This window comes from Melanaphis sacchari, unplaced genomic scaffold, assembly GCF_002803265.2.
Source record: "Melanaphis sacchari strain LSU unplaced genomic scaffold, SCAv2.0 Contig0_pilon_pilon, whole genome shotgun sequence".
NCBI classification, from domain to species: domain Eukaryota; kingdom Metazoa; phylum Arthropoda; class Insecta; order Hemiptera; family Aphididae; genus Melanaphis; species Melanaphis sacchari.
Genome location: NW_020270366.1, coordinates 10,318,532 through 10,335,472, shown reverse-complemented (window position 1 = coordinate 10,335,472; position 16,941 = coordinate 10,318,532). Strand labels below are relative to the sequence as shown.

The following is a 16,941-nucleotide window of genomic DNA, read 5'->3' as shown; positions in this document are numbered from 1 at the left end:
AAAAATTTAAATAAATACCTAAGTGATCATACATCAAATATATTAAAAATGCGATGTTATACATTAAATAAATGAATATTCGCAGTCTTTCAGAGTAGGTAATATATATTGTTAATTTGTTATCGTTAGAATTATTGATTATATACCTAATTTACATTATATATTTCAAGTAATTCTTAATTGATAAACCACATATTTACAAACTGCCATAACAGAACTTAGTTAAATATACCATATACCTATTGTAAATTATAGATAAATAGTTTTGTGCAATAATTAACTATTAGAAAAACAGAAATCTTACGTAATTGAAATAATATCATTAATGATATAATCTCGGAATAAATCCGTAATAATTGTTATGAAATCCATTTAAAAAACTTTTAGGTTGAAAATAAATCGAATAATTATATTATGTATAACTTATTGGTTTAGCATATTGGTATTAGGGTAACACTACGAAAAAGTGTTCAAAGTCTTAGATGTATTTATAACATTATATACGTATACCATGAATGTATTATAATATTACTAAATGTAAAATATATTAACTTTACTATTAAATATCAATACTGCAATGGTTCCTAAGGTAGGTACATAGAATTTTTGTAAATTATTATATCATAAATAAAATAAGTATAATATTATATTGCATAAGTTGTTCTACTACGGTTTATTATATTTTTTAGTGACAATAAGTAAATTAATATATTTAATGAATATTAAAATTAATAAACCCTACTAACTTCTAAGATTATAATTATTTATTATAGATAAGCTTTTCGACCATGTAATATTATTTATTTTAAGACATACAGCACATTAGTAATTTTGATTCATGAGTTATATTTCAATAAATAAAATACATAAATATTATTTTGTATGCTTTTGGTGTGTATATTTATGAGAAAAGATTATCATTTGAAATTTCAAGAAACGAGCGATGCGTTAATGATACGATTTTATACTGTGGGGAGTATACACTTATATATATATATATATATGTATAAAGTTTTTTATAATAAAAATTGTGATAATATGTATATTGTATATACACTTATACCTATCGGTTGATATTATTAAAACTTTAATTTTAAAATGTTGTATCTACACATTTTTTTATCCTATTAAAGAACCATGAAAATATATACATGATTTTGAACAAAGTAATATATTTGATTAGAAATGAAGAAAAAATCAAATTTACATTTAATGCTATATAAGTCGGTTTAGCATATAGTTACAGCAATGATTTTTAATGTATTATGGAAAGTATTATAGATGTAATATTTAGAAATATAAATTTGTTGAGCAGTTTATTGTACCAATTATTGTAATATTTTAATTCCCTGTACACGTAAGTCTGATATTTTATATTATCAGTGAGTTTTTAATTGTCTATGTCATAACTTTTTGGGACAATAAAATTCTTTGATTTTTAATTTTACAGATAGTTTTTGGTAGCAAACTGAATCTAGTTACTACTTTAGAGGTTCAAAAATAAGAAATTCCCAGTACTTTTTTTAATAATCACAAAAATTAGAAAATACGGGTATTTTTACGCTAAACCAGTTTTCAAAAAAATCAAATTTTTCACTTTGTGATCATATAAAAATAAATTGCTGTAGAAACTTGAATTTCTTGATTTTTATTAACTGTTTATACTTCAAAATAATAACTTTTTTTTTAAGCTATTAATGGATAATTGAAATTTTCGTTTTTTTTTTTTAATTGCCAATAAAAAACTTTAAAATTTAATATGAGGTTCCTTATAAGTTATTATTAATAGAAAAAAAAAAGTTGAGCATAAATCAACAAAACATTTTATAAGCGTTTGAAGTTAGAATTGTAACGAATTTCATTAATAGTTACAAATTTATAAATTTTTTAATATTTAGATATAAGATTTGAATTTTTAATACAAGATTCTATGTACGTTTTTCAACCTTTATTTAAATATTTAAATCAGTTTTAATAGTATAATATCAATAACAAATGTAACTTGAAAATCAAATAAAATAAACAGGCAATATCAAAAAAAAATTAACATTTCCCATAAGAAAAAATAAAAATAAAATTGAAAATCTTATGTCTCAAAAAAATGATATAGATAATAATTTTATCATAGATTACCATTTTATTAATATACCTAGTAAATAAAAAGATACTTTAAATAATTTTAATTTAGATAAGATAATTATATAGATTTTATCTACACAATGATGCACAATATGGAAATAAACATATAATGATTAATATACATAAGATCCAAACAAATTTTTTACATGATATTCTTATAAACGAGAAAAATCTGTCATAGTATAATTAATTATTATATGATTTAACATCATCTAAAATAATGAGCAAAATAATATCCTCTAAGAATTTTAGTTTTTTAGTCTTAAACATCTTAAATAATAATGAAAAGAGAGTGTGGTATAAAATTTATACATAGATAGCATTTGTATAGAACATTTAGGTAAAAAATACGCATTGAGAAGTAATAAATAACTATAAATTAGATTTGATTCATATGCACTATGACATTGCGATTCGTTTAGATATAATATTCTTGTTTAGGAAATATTGTTACTGGACATTTATAATATTTTATAAGCGGCAGTATTTATAACAAGAATTCACAAAAACGGTTTTCAAGATTCTGATTATGAAACATGCCTTTGAACCGCAATGTACGGTCACTGTTCATGGTCTTTGAAGTTTTGGACAGATTGCAAAAATAAATAGTGCATTGTAACCTTAGTTTTCCAAAGCAAGTGGTTTGTTAAGAAAAACATGAAATAAATTATTATACAATCAAATAGTAAAATTATTTAAACATTTGATTGAATTAAACTAATAAAATAAAATACTTTGTTATTATGATCATTAAATGTGTTTAATAAATATTAGCCTCTTTCCGCTGTTTTCGTGAAATCGATATTTGATCAAGTCATAATTTATAATAAAATAGTTAATAACTGTTAAACGAATTAAACATTTTAAATTTATTTTTAAGCATAATAAAGTATGATAATTAGATGTCGTTTTTTTTTCAATTTATACATAGTAATAATTTATGTTTGTAAGCTTGCGTTATGAGAAAATAATGCCAATCTTAATAGGTAAGTATTATATACCAACCTTTATTTTTAACTGTGAGAGAGGGGATCGAAGTAATTATACGTCATAAATGTTCACAGTAAATATAAAATTTTTATAAAACTTTTTTTCAACAGGTAGAAATATTCAAATATGATAGTGCCTAAGTATGAATAAAGTGTAAATATTTACATTATAGTTATTACACAATACTATTGTTCATTATACTTATTTTTTCAAAATTATATATTTATCATTATTTTATACAATAAATCATTATTATAATACATTAAAAATAGATGTTTTTTATTCCAAGTCAGAATTAATTTTTTTAAGTTTCATTTATAGGTATATAGTTAAACATTTTCATTTGCTTGTATAAATAACATCAACTGTTTGAACTATTTTTAAGTGTCACTGTATATAATATATATAAATACATTTTGTATTTGTATGAATAAAAAACAGTGAAAAAACGAATTTAGTTTTTTATCGATTTTATATAATACGTAGATATGTATATTTTAGTACTGTTTTGTGTGTCAACAAAGATTTTGAATATTCTGTATTGAATTCAGCTAGTACATTTTCTTCATTTTATGCTAATCATGTCTTATAGTTTAATGGTTTTACTTAAGACAGCTTTCGATCTATTACTTGTAATCTTTAAGTTTGTAGTCTTGTAGATTAAGATAAGTAGTTTATTTGACATGTAGTTCAGATGTTTCTATTTTAATACATTTTCCAATGAAACATCAGTTTTTTATTGGCCGTTCTTCTGAGACTAGCATGATTAATTTTACAAATTTAATATAAGAAGATTTTGAATCTTAATTTGCAAATAGTTATGTACATTTATACTGAATTTTCAACGACTTATACTAGATCAATGTTGGTTCTTTGATATATATTTTTTAGATTACTTAAGAACTGTTTCCATCATGGATAAAATCCTATTTGAGTACTCGAACCAGTTTTATGGTTTCATTGATAGTTAGTTTGGTAGCTTAATTACGACTTTTTGTATTTTGAAAGTTAGTCACCTTCCTCCATTAGAATTTATTATATTTATAAACATTTTTTATTCTATTAGTTCTTCTTGCCGTTTTTTTCTGACAATACAAAAATATTTAACACCATTTTAAAAATTAAATATTATCTTGTTATTAAAGAAGTCCTAAACAAATTTAGTAAATTGTCGATTATCTCTCAACGCAGAAAACTGTAAGATTGAGTTGATTAATCAGGTACATAAGTTTTTCGAGTACGACTACTGCCTCAATAAATTGTAAATGGGCCACGTCAACAAATTTAAAGAATTAGAGTTTTTTTATTTGTCTTATTTTAGCATCATATTTATTTTATTGTAAATACATTTTTAGGCATTTTTCTACAAAAATTCAATACATTTTCCTTGGTTCTATCCGATGGAATTTCGGGAAGCTTTTCAAATTATCTCATTACTTTGTTTACGTTTTGGTTTCATTCTAAGTATTATCTACTAAACATATTTTATTTTATCTTATTATATTATATTTATATATTAAATTTTTTTTATTAATATTAAAATTATCAGATCTTATATACTGAGTTAATTTTATGATAATTATTTTATAATAAATGTTTAGTTTTTAACTATCAATCAAACGTGTGTGGTTTTGAATTATCCATCTTATAAATTTTCCTTTTTTAACAATAGAAAAAATTTGAGTGGTATTGAACAAACTAAAATATGTGATTATGAATGATAATTGTGTAGATTTGAATTAAACCCTAAATCTGAGGGGAAATACGTTTGGTACGTTTTTAATGGGAACTGCTAAGAGGTTAAATAAGTGTTTCACGTATTTCAGAACAATTCAGTAAATATCTAATTACCCAACAGTACTAGGTAACACAAGTCATAACGTACTTTTTATTTACTATTAAATTAATTTAACTTATAGAGAAATGCACCTTTTACAAGAATGATGCAAGATTAAAATATTTCTTGTTAGATGTAAACTATTAATATTGTCTATTAATATTTTTTTTTTTTTTTTTGTTAATAATCTTTGTAATCTATATTTTATTTATTATTATTATTAAAAGCTATTTGAAATTTAAAATGCAAATATTATAATAAAATAAAATATTCAAAAAACGTATAACTGGATTTTTTAAAATTTTTCTACAATGTATATTATATATCGCACTTAATACGATGATACATATTTTTTTCAATTTAGAATTATGGTCATTTCTTAAAGTTTTTTCAGATATATTAAATATTCAAATTAAAAAAAAAAAAAACTCAACAGAATTAAATTATTCTTACCAGTTTGTTTGATATAATAATTATTATGTAAAAAAAAAAAAATCGTTATTTCGTTCTATTAGGAACTTGATACAGCAGTGTAAACAATATAAACTATTACTTAAACGTCCTAAACGATATTGCTTCAGTCTATCATACAATAATTGATTCCTGTTGATTCCTTAAAATAATCATCTACAGTATAATGTGGAGTTACTAGAGTAATCTAAGATAACCTGGTAAATTTAACATATATATTTTGGTGGGGTTGACGCGTAAAAATTGAATATACTGATCGCTGTTCGTTCTCACGAATAGACTAAACTATAAATTATATATTATATAAATATAATATATTTTACGGTATTGGTACCGGTGGATGAGGGAAAATGTTTTAAATAATTTAATATCGTCACGAAGTGAGTGAGGTTAATTTCCTGTAGAATATTTACGTGGGTCTGGCGCGAGGGTTAACTGTTTCATAAACATATGTGCGCGTATAGGTACCTATATTGTGTATAATATGCAGAAATCCATAGTGTTTTATCTATGATGGCATGTACAGCGGATCTAAATCGTCCTTATCATAGTACACATGGTGTAATATGATAATAATTTATACATACATAAACCTATATATTATATAATATAAATATAATTACGAAATGATTAATTGATTAGAAATCGCGATATAAACACATGATGAATTATAGCTTTATAACAATAGTATGTATCGCTAATCGTATGACGTAAAACATTATTATTATTATTTTTATGTTATACCAAAAACAACTAATCGTCCAAGATTCACTTAGATTTTACCAATTTCAGTCAATTCATTAATCATAATATTATTCATCATGTTTATTACGATAGGTAAACGTGATGACGATGACAGTGGCGCAGAGTGTTTAAGAGGAATAGAAGTCTTGGTTTATATTTTTATTTATTTATGATACTTATAAAAATATATAGATTGTTAAGTATGCATGAAATAAAATTAAAAATTAATAATATTGTAATTAAAAAAAAATAAACTATCTCATAGTTGAACTTTAGATCAAGCCACTAATTTGCTATTATAGCCCGTCGTGTACGATGTTTGTTATAAGTTATGACTAGGCATCTAGTGTCTAATTGAAATTTAGTTTTCATTACTTTGCTGATAAAGGTCATATAGTCTCGCTATTTGCTGGATATTTAATGTTACTTGAGTAAAATACTATGTATAGGAATATAAACTTAAATAAATATATTATACATCACACATCTTAAAAAATATAATAATATGAGGCGTAGTAAATTCGTCAACCGGATTATTATAATATATTTTATAAGGTGATTATAACTGATTATACCTTTTTTTGGGACAATTTATTTGCAAAAGATAACCTTATTCGACAAATTTTGAAATATATTATTTAAAAGTGTTAAAATTAACAAAAGATAAGAAAAAAATTATTTTATAAATACAATTATTTGATTAGAATCATTAAAACATGTTAAAAAAATATGTCACTAAAAAAAAAATATATATGTTACACTGGCGCATAAGAAGCGTCTTTTCATAAATATTCAACTCAGTAATTTTCAACTAAATCTGTAGTTAATCACTAAGAGTCTTAAAATCGGTAAGTAAAATTGCTTAGTATTTTACTCGTCCAAATGTTATGTTAAGTCATTATTTATTTACACACATTCATTTACACCATAATAATAGGTTATATGTGTAAATAAAAATGTTTTATTTACCCAAATGATATCCTTAAAATCATTATAATATTTTAGTATATATTTTTCAAATCACTCAAATAAAACTCCTCCTTATTGCATCTGAATTCCATTTGTTCGATTTTTTACTTGTAAATTAACATTATATGATTTTAACCTATCTATATTAACGTTAAATACGTGTTACAGTTGAATTCCGTGTACATAATTTTAAATCTTAAGCGGATCTAAAAATAACTTAACATACTTAGTAAAAATTACATCTCATTCTCAGGCTTAGAAGTGTCATAACATAATATATCAATCAGTCGCTAAAAAATTGGACTCAATTAGAACTGAACTATATAATTCCTGGATTTCCATGTGTTTATTTTATTATCGAAGACTACTCTATTAAGTATTAATGATAGACTGTAAACCATTATGATTTATCATAATTTTACCATTAAATTAAATTTAAAAATAAAACAAATAATCAGTAAACGGGTACCTATTCTTATTTATTTTGAATTGAAGCATATTATTTTGGAAAAAGAAAATGTTTTATTCTACCGCATGGTGAGATAATGTTAAAACATTTTATACGTTATACATTTAGTATATTATGCGTGGCATAATATATAGGTACCTACAATTTACTGCTAATTTAATCAATATTATTAATAGTGTAATTGACATTATGCGCGTGCAGTAAACATAAAATGTTAAGCAATTTCATTTCATTAAATACTCTCCTAATAAAAATGCTTAAAGTTCATAAAAAATTACGTTTCGCGTTTTTTATGATATAAAGAGTTGAGATAGAAAATTCAGTTAGTTATTCTTTTATTTCCATCAAAATATTTTAATTAAGCAAATTCCATTAGTTTGTGGTACCTACGGTCATATCGGCCAAATAAAGTAGACACTTATATACACATAAGCCAAGTAGTTTTAATAATATTTCTTCCATTAACTATATGTTTTGACAAACGCTATTAATTTAATTAGTATTTAATTTAAGACATTTCACTAAAGGTTATTCAGAAACGATTCAATTGTTTGCACAGATGAGGACAAAACCATAATGAACCTATAAACTAACTCAGACAAATTTTATGAGTAATATAATTTCTTATTTATTCTAATTTAAAATATATACATTTTGATGACTTATAATAATAGAAATGTAATCCATGCAGCAGATTATTTAGTTTTATTTTTTCATGCATGAACGCGCGCACTTATATTTACACATTTCACACACATGAATATAAATAATAATAAACATAATGTTTTATAGATACTAATTTGTGTACTTACAGCTGGTAAAGCGAAAAACGAAATCGCGAATACGCTGAAACACGAGGCTACGATCTTGCCGATCCACGTCTGAGGTACTGCATCACCATAACCTATTGTCGTAACAGTGATCTAGAGGTAATGAAAACAAATAAAAATGAATTTATTTTATCTTCATAAAGTATTATTGATATTTATTTAACATATAAAATATTTAATGTAATTAAAGATCATTTTGAAAAATTACTTAATTACTAGGTATATCTTAGAAATCATATAATTTATTTGAATAATTGATAACTTTATAAACTACATAATACATATTATATAATTAAAACTAACATATTTTTAATAAAAACAAGAATTGATTTTAAATTAATTTGATTTTTAAGACATCAAATAGTCAGAAAGTGTTAATAATTTTATAAATTATTCTAATGTATGAATACTAGATAAATTTATTTTTATTACATAATTAATTTATAAGAAATATAACTAAATTACTTGATGTCTTATGAAACTGAAATAATTTCATTAAAAACTCATAATCATATTAAAAAGAAATATGCTTAGATTAGACAAAAACCTTATGAAACTTGCAAAATATATGTAATAATTAACCTATTATATTTTTCTTATTTGTGTCATGGTGCATACAATGGTAAAAATTTTTTTTAATATTAAATTTTGTACATATAATAAAATATATTATGGATACACTCTTAAATTTATACATTCTAAATAATAATAACATTGAGATTATTACTAAGTTATTTTTTATGACTATTATTTTATACTAGAGAAAAATTTTAAAAACGTAAAATAGCTATTAAAAATGTGTGTATAAACAAAAACTTACCACTCCCCACCAGAGCGCGTCGGCGTAACTGGAAAAATCATTTCTCGATTTCCCGTCCTTACTGACCGCATCTTTTTCAGCGAGGTAAACAAAGTAGCTGCTAAATATTAAACCTAAAAATCCTATGTACAATGTAGTAATGAGCTCCTAGAACAACAACAACAACAACAACAACAACAATAATAATAATAATAATAAAAATTTAAAAAAAAAAAAACCCAAAATTAAAATAAATAGCGATTCCACTAGTGATCTCATTTGTTTAATAATTCTACCAACTAGCAAATATTTCAAAAGTCAAAACGGTGGAAATTGTGCATGGTGAAGATCGAAAGATGAAAAACTCAAACAAAACATGTATTAATCGAGTCGAACCGAAACTTTGTGTTTCGAGATAGTTACTCTTTATATCTCATCTACTACATGTATAATATAATAATAATACACAATTATTATCTTCTATCAAATCGGCCACGAGAAGACGAAGAACAATAACAAAAACAATAGACCGACCGAATCCCATACCATCGTCAGTATATTATGATATAATATCATGTAGTTGTCAATTTTTCATACAGTTTTCCCTGTTCTCTCTATCTATTATACACACAATATAATAAATTTACCTATATACATATCTGTGTACAGCCGCAACCGATTCGCATAATGCAACTAGCGTGGTTCATATCAGAAAACATTTCGCTTTTGTATGCCTTTAATTAAAGTTTTTTAATTAAAAACTTTTGGTTCCTAGCTATAACATTATAATTTGCAATAGGATTCCGCAGTGTCGATCTGCTTAGAAATTCTTCACGGACCGAGCAAATATATTATTATTCGAATCTCTCGAATATTATTAATATTATTTCGTGAGTTTTACCGTGTCTACAGACTACTCTGACGTTTCCGCAAGTAACAGCAACAAAAATAACAATGATGATAATAATTAATAATATCGAATATGTACAGTAGGGGTATTTTAACTTTCGATCGTTTTGCGAATATTGTTTAATTCAAATGTTCTAAAAACTTACTTGTCTATGAATAAATACAACTGAGCCGAGAAGCCGCCATGTACCACCTTGACGGTCCACGTGAAGCATTCTCAATATTTGTAGAAACCTAATGCCTCTAATCGCTGATGTGGCAAACACCTGTCCATTGGAACCAATCGATAAGACCACAATTGACGCCACGACAACGATTAGATCTGTGAAAAAAAATAATTTGTTAATAGTTTATAAAACTCGTAACACAATATAATATGTATTTTAATATAAATATCAAACATGGCAAGTTTAATTTTGTTCGTTGAAGTGTGTTAAGTTAATTTTATAAAAACTATTGAATATTCAATAAATTGTTAAATTATTCAAGTGGAACATTTTAAAAACAAATACATATTCAAAATCATTCTTTCTTCATTTTCTTATACACCATAGGGATATATTAAACAAAATATTTATCATTTTTAACGTTTGAATAATTCTTAGTGATATATATGTACGTCTGCTATATAATGAGATATATTATGTATAAAGGTATATGAATATGAAAATTATTCATGTTATTTTTTTTGTCGTAATAGTGTATACTATACTTATATTTAATCGCAGTATATAGTGTGCACATAATACAACATTTATATTAACTATATCTATAATTAGTACAATACGTAACATGTATATGTTGTTTTAGGTTAAATTCCTTGAAAATCAATTACAAGCGGACAGTGCATTATTTTTTTTTCACTATAAATATTTGATTATACCATGTTTGAAATTATTACACAATAATGCCATTATAAAGCTGCAAAATACTGCAGCTACAGTTATAAACGCATTGAGTGAAAGCGTTGATAACATTTAAATTAACATCTATTCGATGTACACAATAATGGACTATCATGTTATACTTTTACTATATGAACATTGAACATGTTACGAACGTCACAAACTGATCTATTATACATATTATAACTATGTTCTATAACTATTCATTCATTATTTAAAAACATTTAGACAATTGTGCAACATATCATATAAATCCTCACAGAGATTTGGACAGGGCTAATGAATTTATTATAACTAGTAAGTATCTATAATAGGTGTTAAGTTTATACATAATAGTATAAAGTATAATCAAACAAGATGTGTTTTTAAACAAATTTTTTTTTTACTTAACAATTTTAAATCATTTGGTACTGAATGATTTTGTAAAATTAATAATATTATCTAAGGTGATAATTTTACTATGATATATACTTTTATGCCTTGTTATATTCAATATGCTATAATATTATAATTATATAAATTATAATGCAATAATGCAAATTTATTTGCCAAGAATGTGCAACAGCAATAATATTTCAGGAGGACACACTAGGCAATCTTTTAGAATTGTTTTGAGAAAACAAAAATTGAAAACTTTGAATACCGATTGTATTAAAAGAGCCGATTATAAAATATCCTCGAGAATCAACTTGCGTATTTCGTAAAAGTGTGCGCAGTAAATAGATTTTTATTATTTATTAGGATAACTAATTCGATACACAATATAGAGAATTTTTCACATAAATAGTTTTTATTTTTCACTAAAAAAGTGCTCTTTTTGTAAGTAAATCTAAAAAATAGAATTGTATTAATAATTTTAATGCGACGTATTAAACAAAACGACAGACTTTCCAACTTTTTACAGTTGATTTTTTGAATTTTATATTATATCTTATTATTATGTTTATTAATACCTTAAGATGTATGTAGATATTTGAAAAAATGAAAATTTTTTTTTGATAAAAATAAACAAACAAAAAAAAATGGTTGATATAGATATCAAATGTCTCACTCCAAAAAGTTTTAGAGAATTACTATTTCACTGCAAAAGTAAATTTTATACGGCTTTAATATTATACTAATATAATTAAAAATATTTAAATACTGAAACAATATTATTTCTCGAAAGTAACGATTTGTAATGAATTTAGCATTATACTTTATTATAATAATCTGATTTTTAAATCCGTCATATATTTAAATAAAAAATAATTATGTGTACGATATGATTGTGTTTATTTAGTATTTAAAATTTATTAAAAATATATTAAAATCAGTAGGTAAAACCTACTTACAGTTTTATAATACTTTAATTTGTATTTCTCTTGAAACATATTTTACACTATAAATTAGGAACTCAATTAATTCTGTTATCATTGTTTTAAAATAAGGTACAGTAATAATTTTTTCCTCCTTTAAGTCAGATGAATTGTAATTTGTATTCGAATAAATAATAATATTAGACGTACAAATTTCAGGATACGATCAAATATGTTTGATTGTTCATTGTGTTAAGTGTATTTGTTATCTATTTGTCTAAAATCATGTTCAAAATTTAAGATGTAAATTTCGTGAAATGTGATCAGTATTCAACATTATACCTGTTAGCATATATTACATATGCAATGCTTTAATATGAACGTATAATCTTTAGATTTTAAGAAATCAAAAAGAGTGATATTTGATTGTGAAAATTTACCAAAAAACTTAAACAAAACAGAGAAGAAAGTAAACCTATCAAAACTATGCATATCACAAATAAAAGGTATAATAGTGACGCAAATATTTATATGAACAAGGAATAGTAATTTAGATGTTAGAGGTACCACTAGGTTAGATGAACTCTTTAAAAATCAGATAAATTCTAGTGAAATACTTTCAACTCTAGTAAATCGAATACTAGAATTGAAAAAAAAAAAGTTTAAAACAATAAGACAGAATAATAAAAAAATTAGAATATAAATAAATGAATGTTCGACAGTTTAAAACTGAAATTTGGTTTTGTAGACTTGATAAAAAACAAAACAAACTTCGTTATCAATATACTTAGACGAGAAATGGCAGGATATTTTGAAAATAAAAATAAAATGGCCAATAATAAGTACCAATGATCTAACTTTGTTATAAAATACCTATCCATATTTATATACTGCTATATCAGTATATTCCAACCATCGTTTTAATCTGTAATATTTTTGCTAGTGGAATACATTTAATTAATTTATGCTTAAATTGAAAAATATAATTAACGATAATTATAGCTTATTTAAAAATCTTAAAAAGTTCATATTATAAAAAAATAACGTTAAATAGTTTATACAAACATTTTTGTTTTTAAACAATCCGAGGTCTTCATAAATACAATGAATAATGGGTATATATTTGATAATCAATAAATAATATAAACTATAGGTATAATAGAAATATAAACATGAACATATTTGGGGTTATAGCTTCAATAAGATAGCTTCTTTCCTTAGTTTTAAACTAAGTCGTATGGCTTCAAGCGTTTTAGTCGTCTAATGTCTTGAAAAACGTCGAGAAGTTGTTTAGCTGTTACGTTGGTATACAGCTCTAGTGTTTTTTAGTTTATTGGTAAACTTTTTGATTTCATCTTAAATGGATAATATCTTTAAATTACAATGGATTAATTTCTATTTCAGTTCTAACAAATCGATATACTGTGGTATATAATGGTACAATAAGAAATATTTTAAAAACTTGAATTTTAATAATAGATTTGCTGGGATAACCTCAAAATAATTGTGCTATAAGCCCAATTTGGTTTGATTATAGAAGAAATTTTTTTTGCCAGATCTAATATGGAGTTTATTCCAATTAAGTAGTATAACTTGCAAATTTTTTCTTTGATTTGTATTTTTCAATTTAGGCGAAAATCATGGCGCATACTTAAGTATATAGTTGAATAATTTTGTGGGATTTTTATGCAGTCTAACAAAAATTGTAAATTTTCTGTTTTACACAAGTATAGTCACATATTATATCGACTTACCACTTTTATCTAGATTTTCCAACACCTTGTCTATTTAGAGATGTGGATAATTGAGTTTGATTTATGCATGAATATAAGTAACGGAGTGTGTTAATTAAGCACTTTTTATTTATTTTTACAACTTATAATATTCAATTATCATCAAATAAATATTTATACACGCTTTTCAACCTTAAATTTAACAAAAATTGTCTAGTTTTTTTTAACTTTTATAATATTATTTCTACAATTTTGAAAAATATAAAAATTTTAAAAAGAAAACTTAATTTAAGTAGGATAATATCTTTTTTTCGAATTTATATAAATTGTTATACTTCTAATTTTATTGTAAATCTTGCAATAAACAAATTTAAAGACATTTTTTAAAAAACAAGAAAATAATGGTTTTCTAGAAGAAAATCATCAAAATCTCAACAAATTTAACTCTGAGTAATAACTACTATTACACGTATTCTTAAAATCGTAATTATATATATATTAATTATTTCAGAAATATTATAGTAATTGGAATGCAAGTGCTGCGGTTAACAGAGTGATAATTATTTAACGAATTTCCGATGATACAATATATAATATCCACTACTCTGTATATAATATTATGCGAGCGCATAATATGTTCAGAGTCATGTACCTAAGTATTCACAGTTTAATTTATGTCTATATAATATAATTTTCGAAAATTGTTTATTTTAAGTGTAAATAGTTAACATCTATATCATAATAATATAATACAGGTAACGGAGAGGTTATTTTGTTTTTACCTGGAAAAATAATAATTGACTAACTAAACGTTATTAAGGTATTTCGAGTGTTATTTGATAAATCGTTCGATACATATTTCTATATATTTATGCTTTACGTATGGTATATCATAAAATGTTTTCTTACCGATGATGCATATGGGTTTCCGGACGAAACGAAACCTGCCGAAAGTGCCCATGTACTTGGACCTGCAACCCGCCGACCATAATCGTATCATATACTCGACGCCGAAGAACACGACCAGACATATTTCCTGTACAACACAACTATGATTAATAATTTATTTATTTATATTTACATAGGTAAAACTAATGAAAAGCAATTCAGTGCCTAACAAATAGTAAGTATCTTGAAATTTATTGGCCCAATAAACTTTGGGGGAGAAGGGGATTATAATCCTCAACCATAATATATAATATTTAAATAAGTCTATATATTAATATAAATTATAAAAATAAAAAATGTAAGATGGGGTTTTTGTCTTTTAAATGTACTACAGGGCAGTATAGTTTGTAAGTTATGCTATTCAGTGTTGTAAATGTTGAAAATATCAAAAAAATTAAAGCTGTTATATTAAATAATTTTTTACTACAACACGGTGTATAAAATACATAATAAAAGAAAAAAAGTCATATATTTTTTTATAATGTGGGTTTTTACTTTTTGCACATTGTGTAAAGTAAAATAGTGTAGTGAAAATAATGAGTTTGATAATGATTAGATACTGAGTTGTTGGAACTATAGATTGCATCAGGGTAATACCGTTCTAATTCTATGCTGTTTTTTATTTAATTTTTATAATATAAATATATAATAATACAAATGGGTTTTCCGATTAATTATTACTGACATTTAGTATATTTATTTTGAATTCTCAAACCATAATATTATTTGTCCATGATAGGTAAGAACAGTATAAAAATTATAGTTCTAACCTAACATTTTTGAGCTCGATAAACTGATATGGACTTCTGAACAGTCAACATGAACTAAAACACTGCGTTTTTTATGACGAATTCAGCCAATTACTTATGTTGCTGCAACTCATTCGAGGCATGTGTTTTATCGCCAATGTTCACGATATAGCTATTGGTATCACTATAATAATAATATTATACGTAACTGTAAAACCTGTAGTTGTGTCACCAATTGTATATATTGAATCAATGAAGTATGTTTACAAATAATTTACCTTGGCACAAGCTATTGTAAAATATCCTAAATTTAATTTTGTTGAAACTTGTAAGTGCCATACATTTTTAATGAATGATTATTTTCGAAATATATTTTAATACGTATGATCATCGAACAGTTTTTTTTCTTATGGTTATAGGTTCAGTGTTAAGTATTCTGTATTTCCCTACATAATTATAAAATATAACAAAATAATAAACGTCAATCGAAGTATCGACCGATTTACGGCATGCAGTAGTACAAGTTGTGAATAATATATTTATTTTTTTACTATTCAATAATATTATATTAAAAACGCATATTTTTAATTCCTCAATCGATGATGTCGTGTGCGCTGTAAAATATTAATTATCAATCAGCTACCATAGTAAAATATTTTTGTATTACAGTTTTTTAGATAATTGTGTTTTGGAAAAACATATTATTATTATTATTTATTTTTTTATTGAAAGAAAACTTTTGGAATCATTAGCTATTGGGTATACAAGAGTTATGTATAAGTTCACATAAGTTTACATTTAGAGTTTTTGACTATACAGTATTTTTATATTTTGGTTTGTAGTTAGGTGACGATGATGAACTTGATGATGTTGGTGATTGATTGATTATTGTGTACTATTTTAGCTATTGAATCAGGGAGATTGGAGATTTTTATGGTGTCAACATATATTTTTTGTATTCTGTGAGAAGGAATGTGTTTAATGGTGATTTGAACTTCACCAGCTATATTTTATAGGAATTTCAATAAGGAGTGTTCCTATTGTCAATATTATATTTAATTTAATTTAGGGGATTGGGATGTTCATTTCTGATGTTAATTTAGTTTCATCTATTTACTATGAATATTTTTATGTCCCAGTATGATAAAATT

General features: G+C 24.0%; 1 protein-coding gene across 4 annotated transcripts in view; it reads right to left on the bottom strand.

Moving 5' to 3' along the window:
- The window catches only part of LOC112596539 (potassium voltage-gated channel subfamily KQT member 1), a 246,064-nt gene that overhangs the window by 5,390 nt on the left and 223,733 nt on the right, over nt 1–16,941 (bottom strand). For all 4 annotated transcript variants that reach the window (XM_025342278.1, XM_025342294.1, XM_025342287.1 and 1 more), the window contains 4 exons: nt 15,003–15,129; nt 10,304–10,479; nt 9,270–9,416; nt 8,432–8,542 (listed from right to left, as the gene is read on the bottom strand). In XM_025342278.1, coding sequence (XP_025198063.1) covers nt 8,432–8,542; nt 9,270–9,416; nt 10,304–10,479; nt 15,003–15,129 — 561 coding nt within the window. The remainder of the gene's footprint in view (nt 1–8,431; nt 8,543–9,269; nt 9,417–10,303; nt 10,480–15,002; nt 15,130–16,941) is intronic.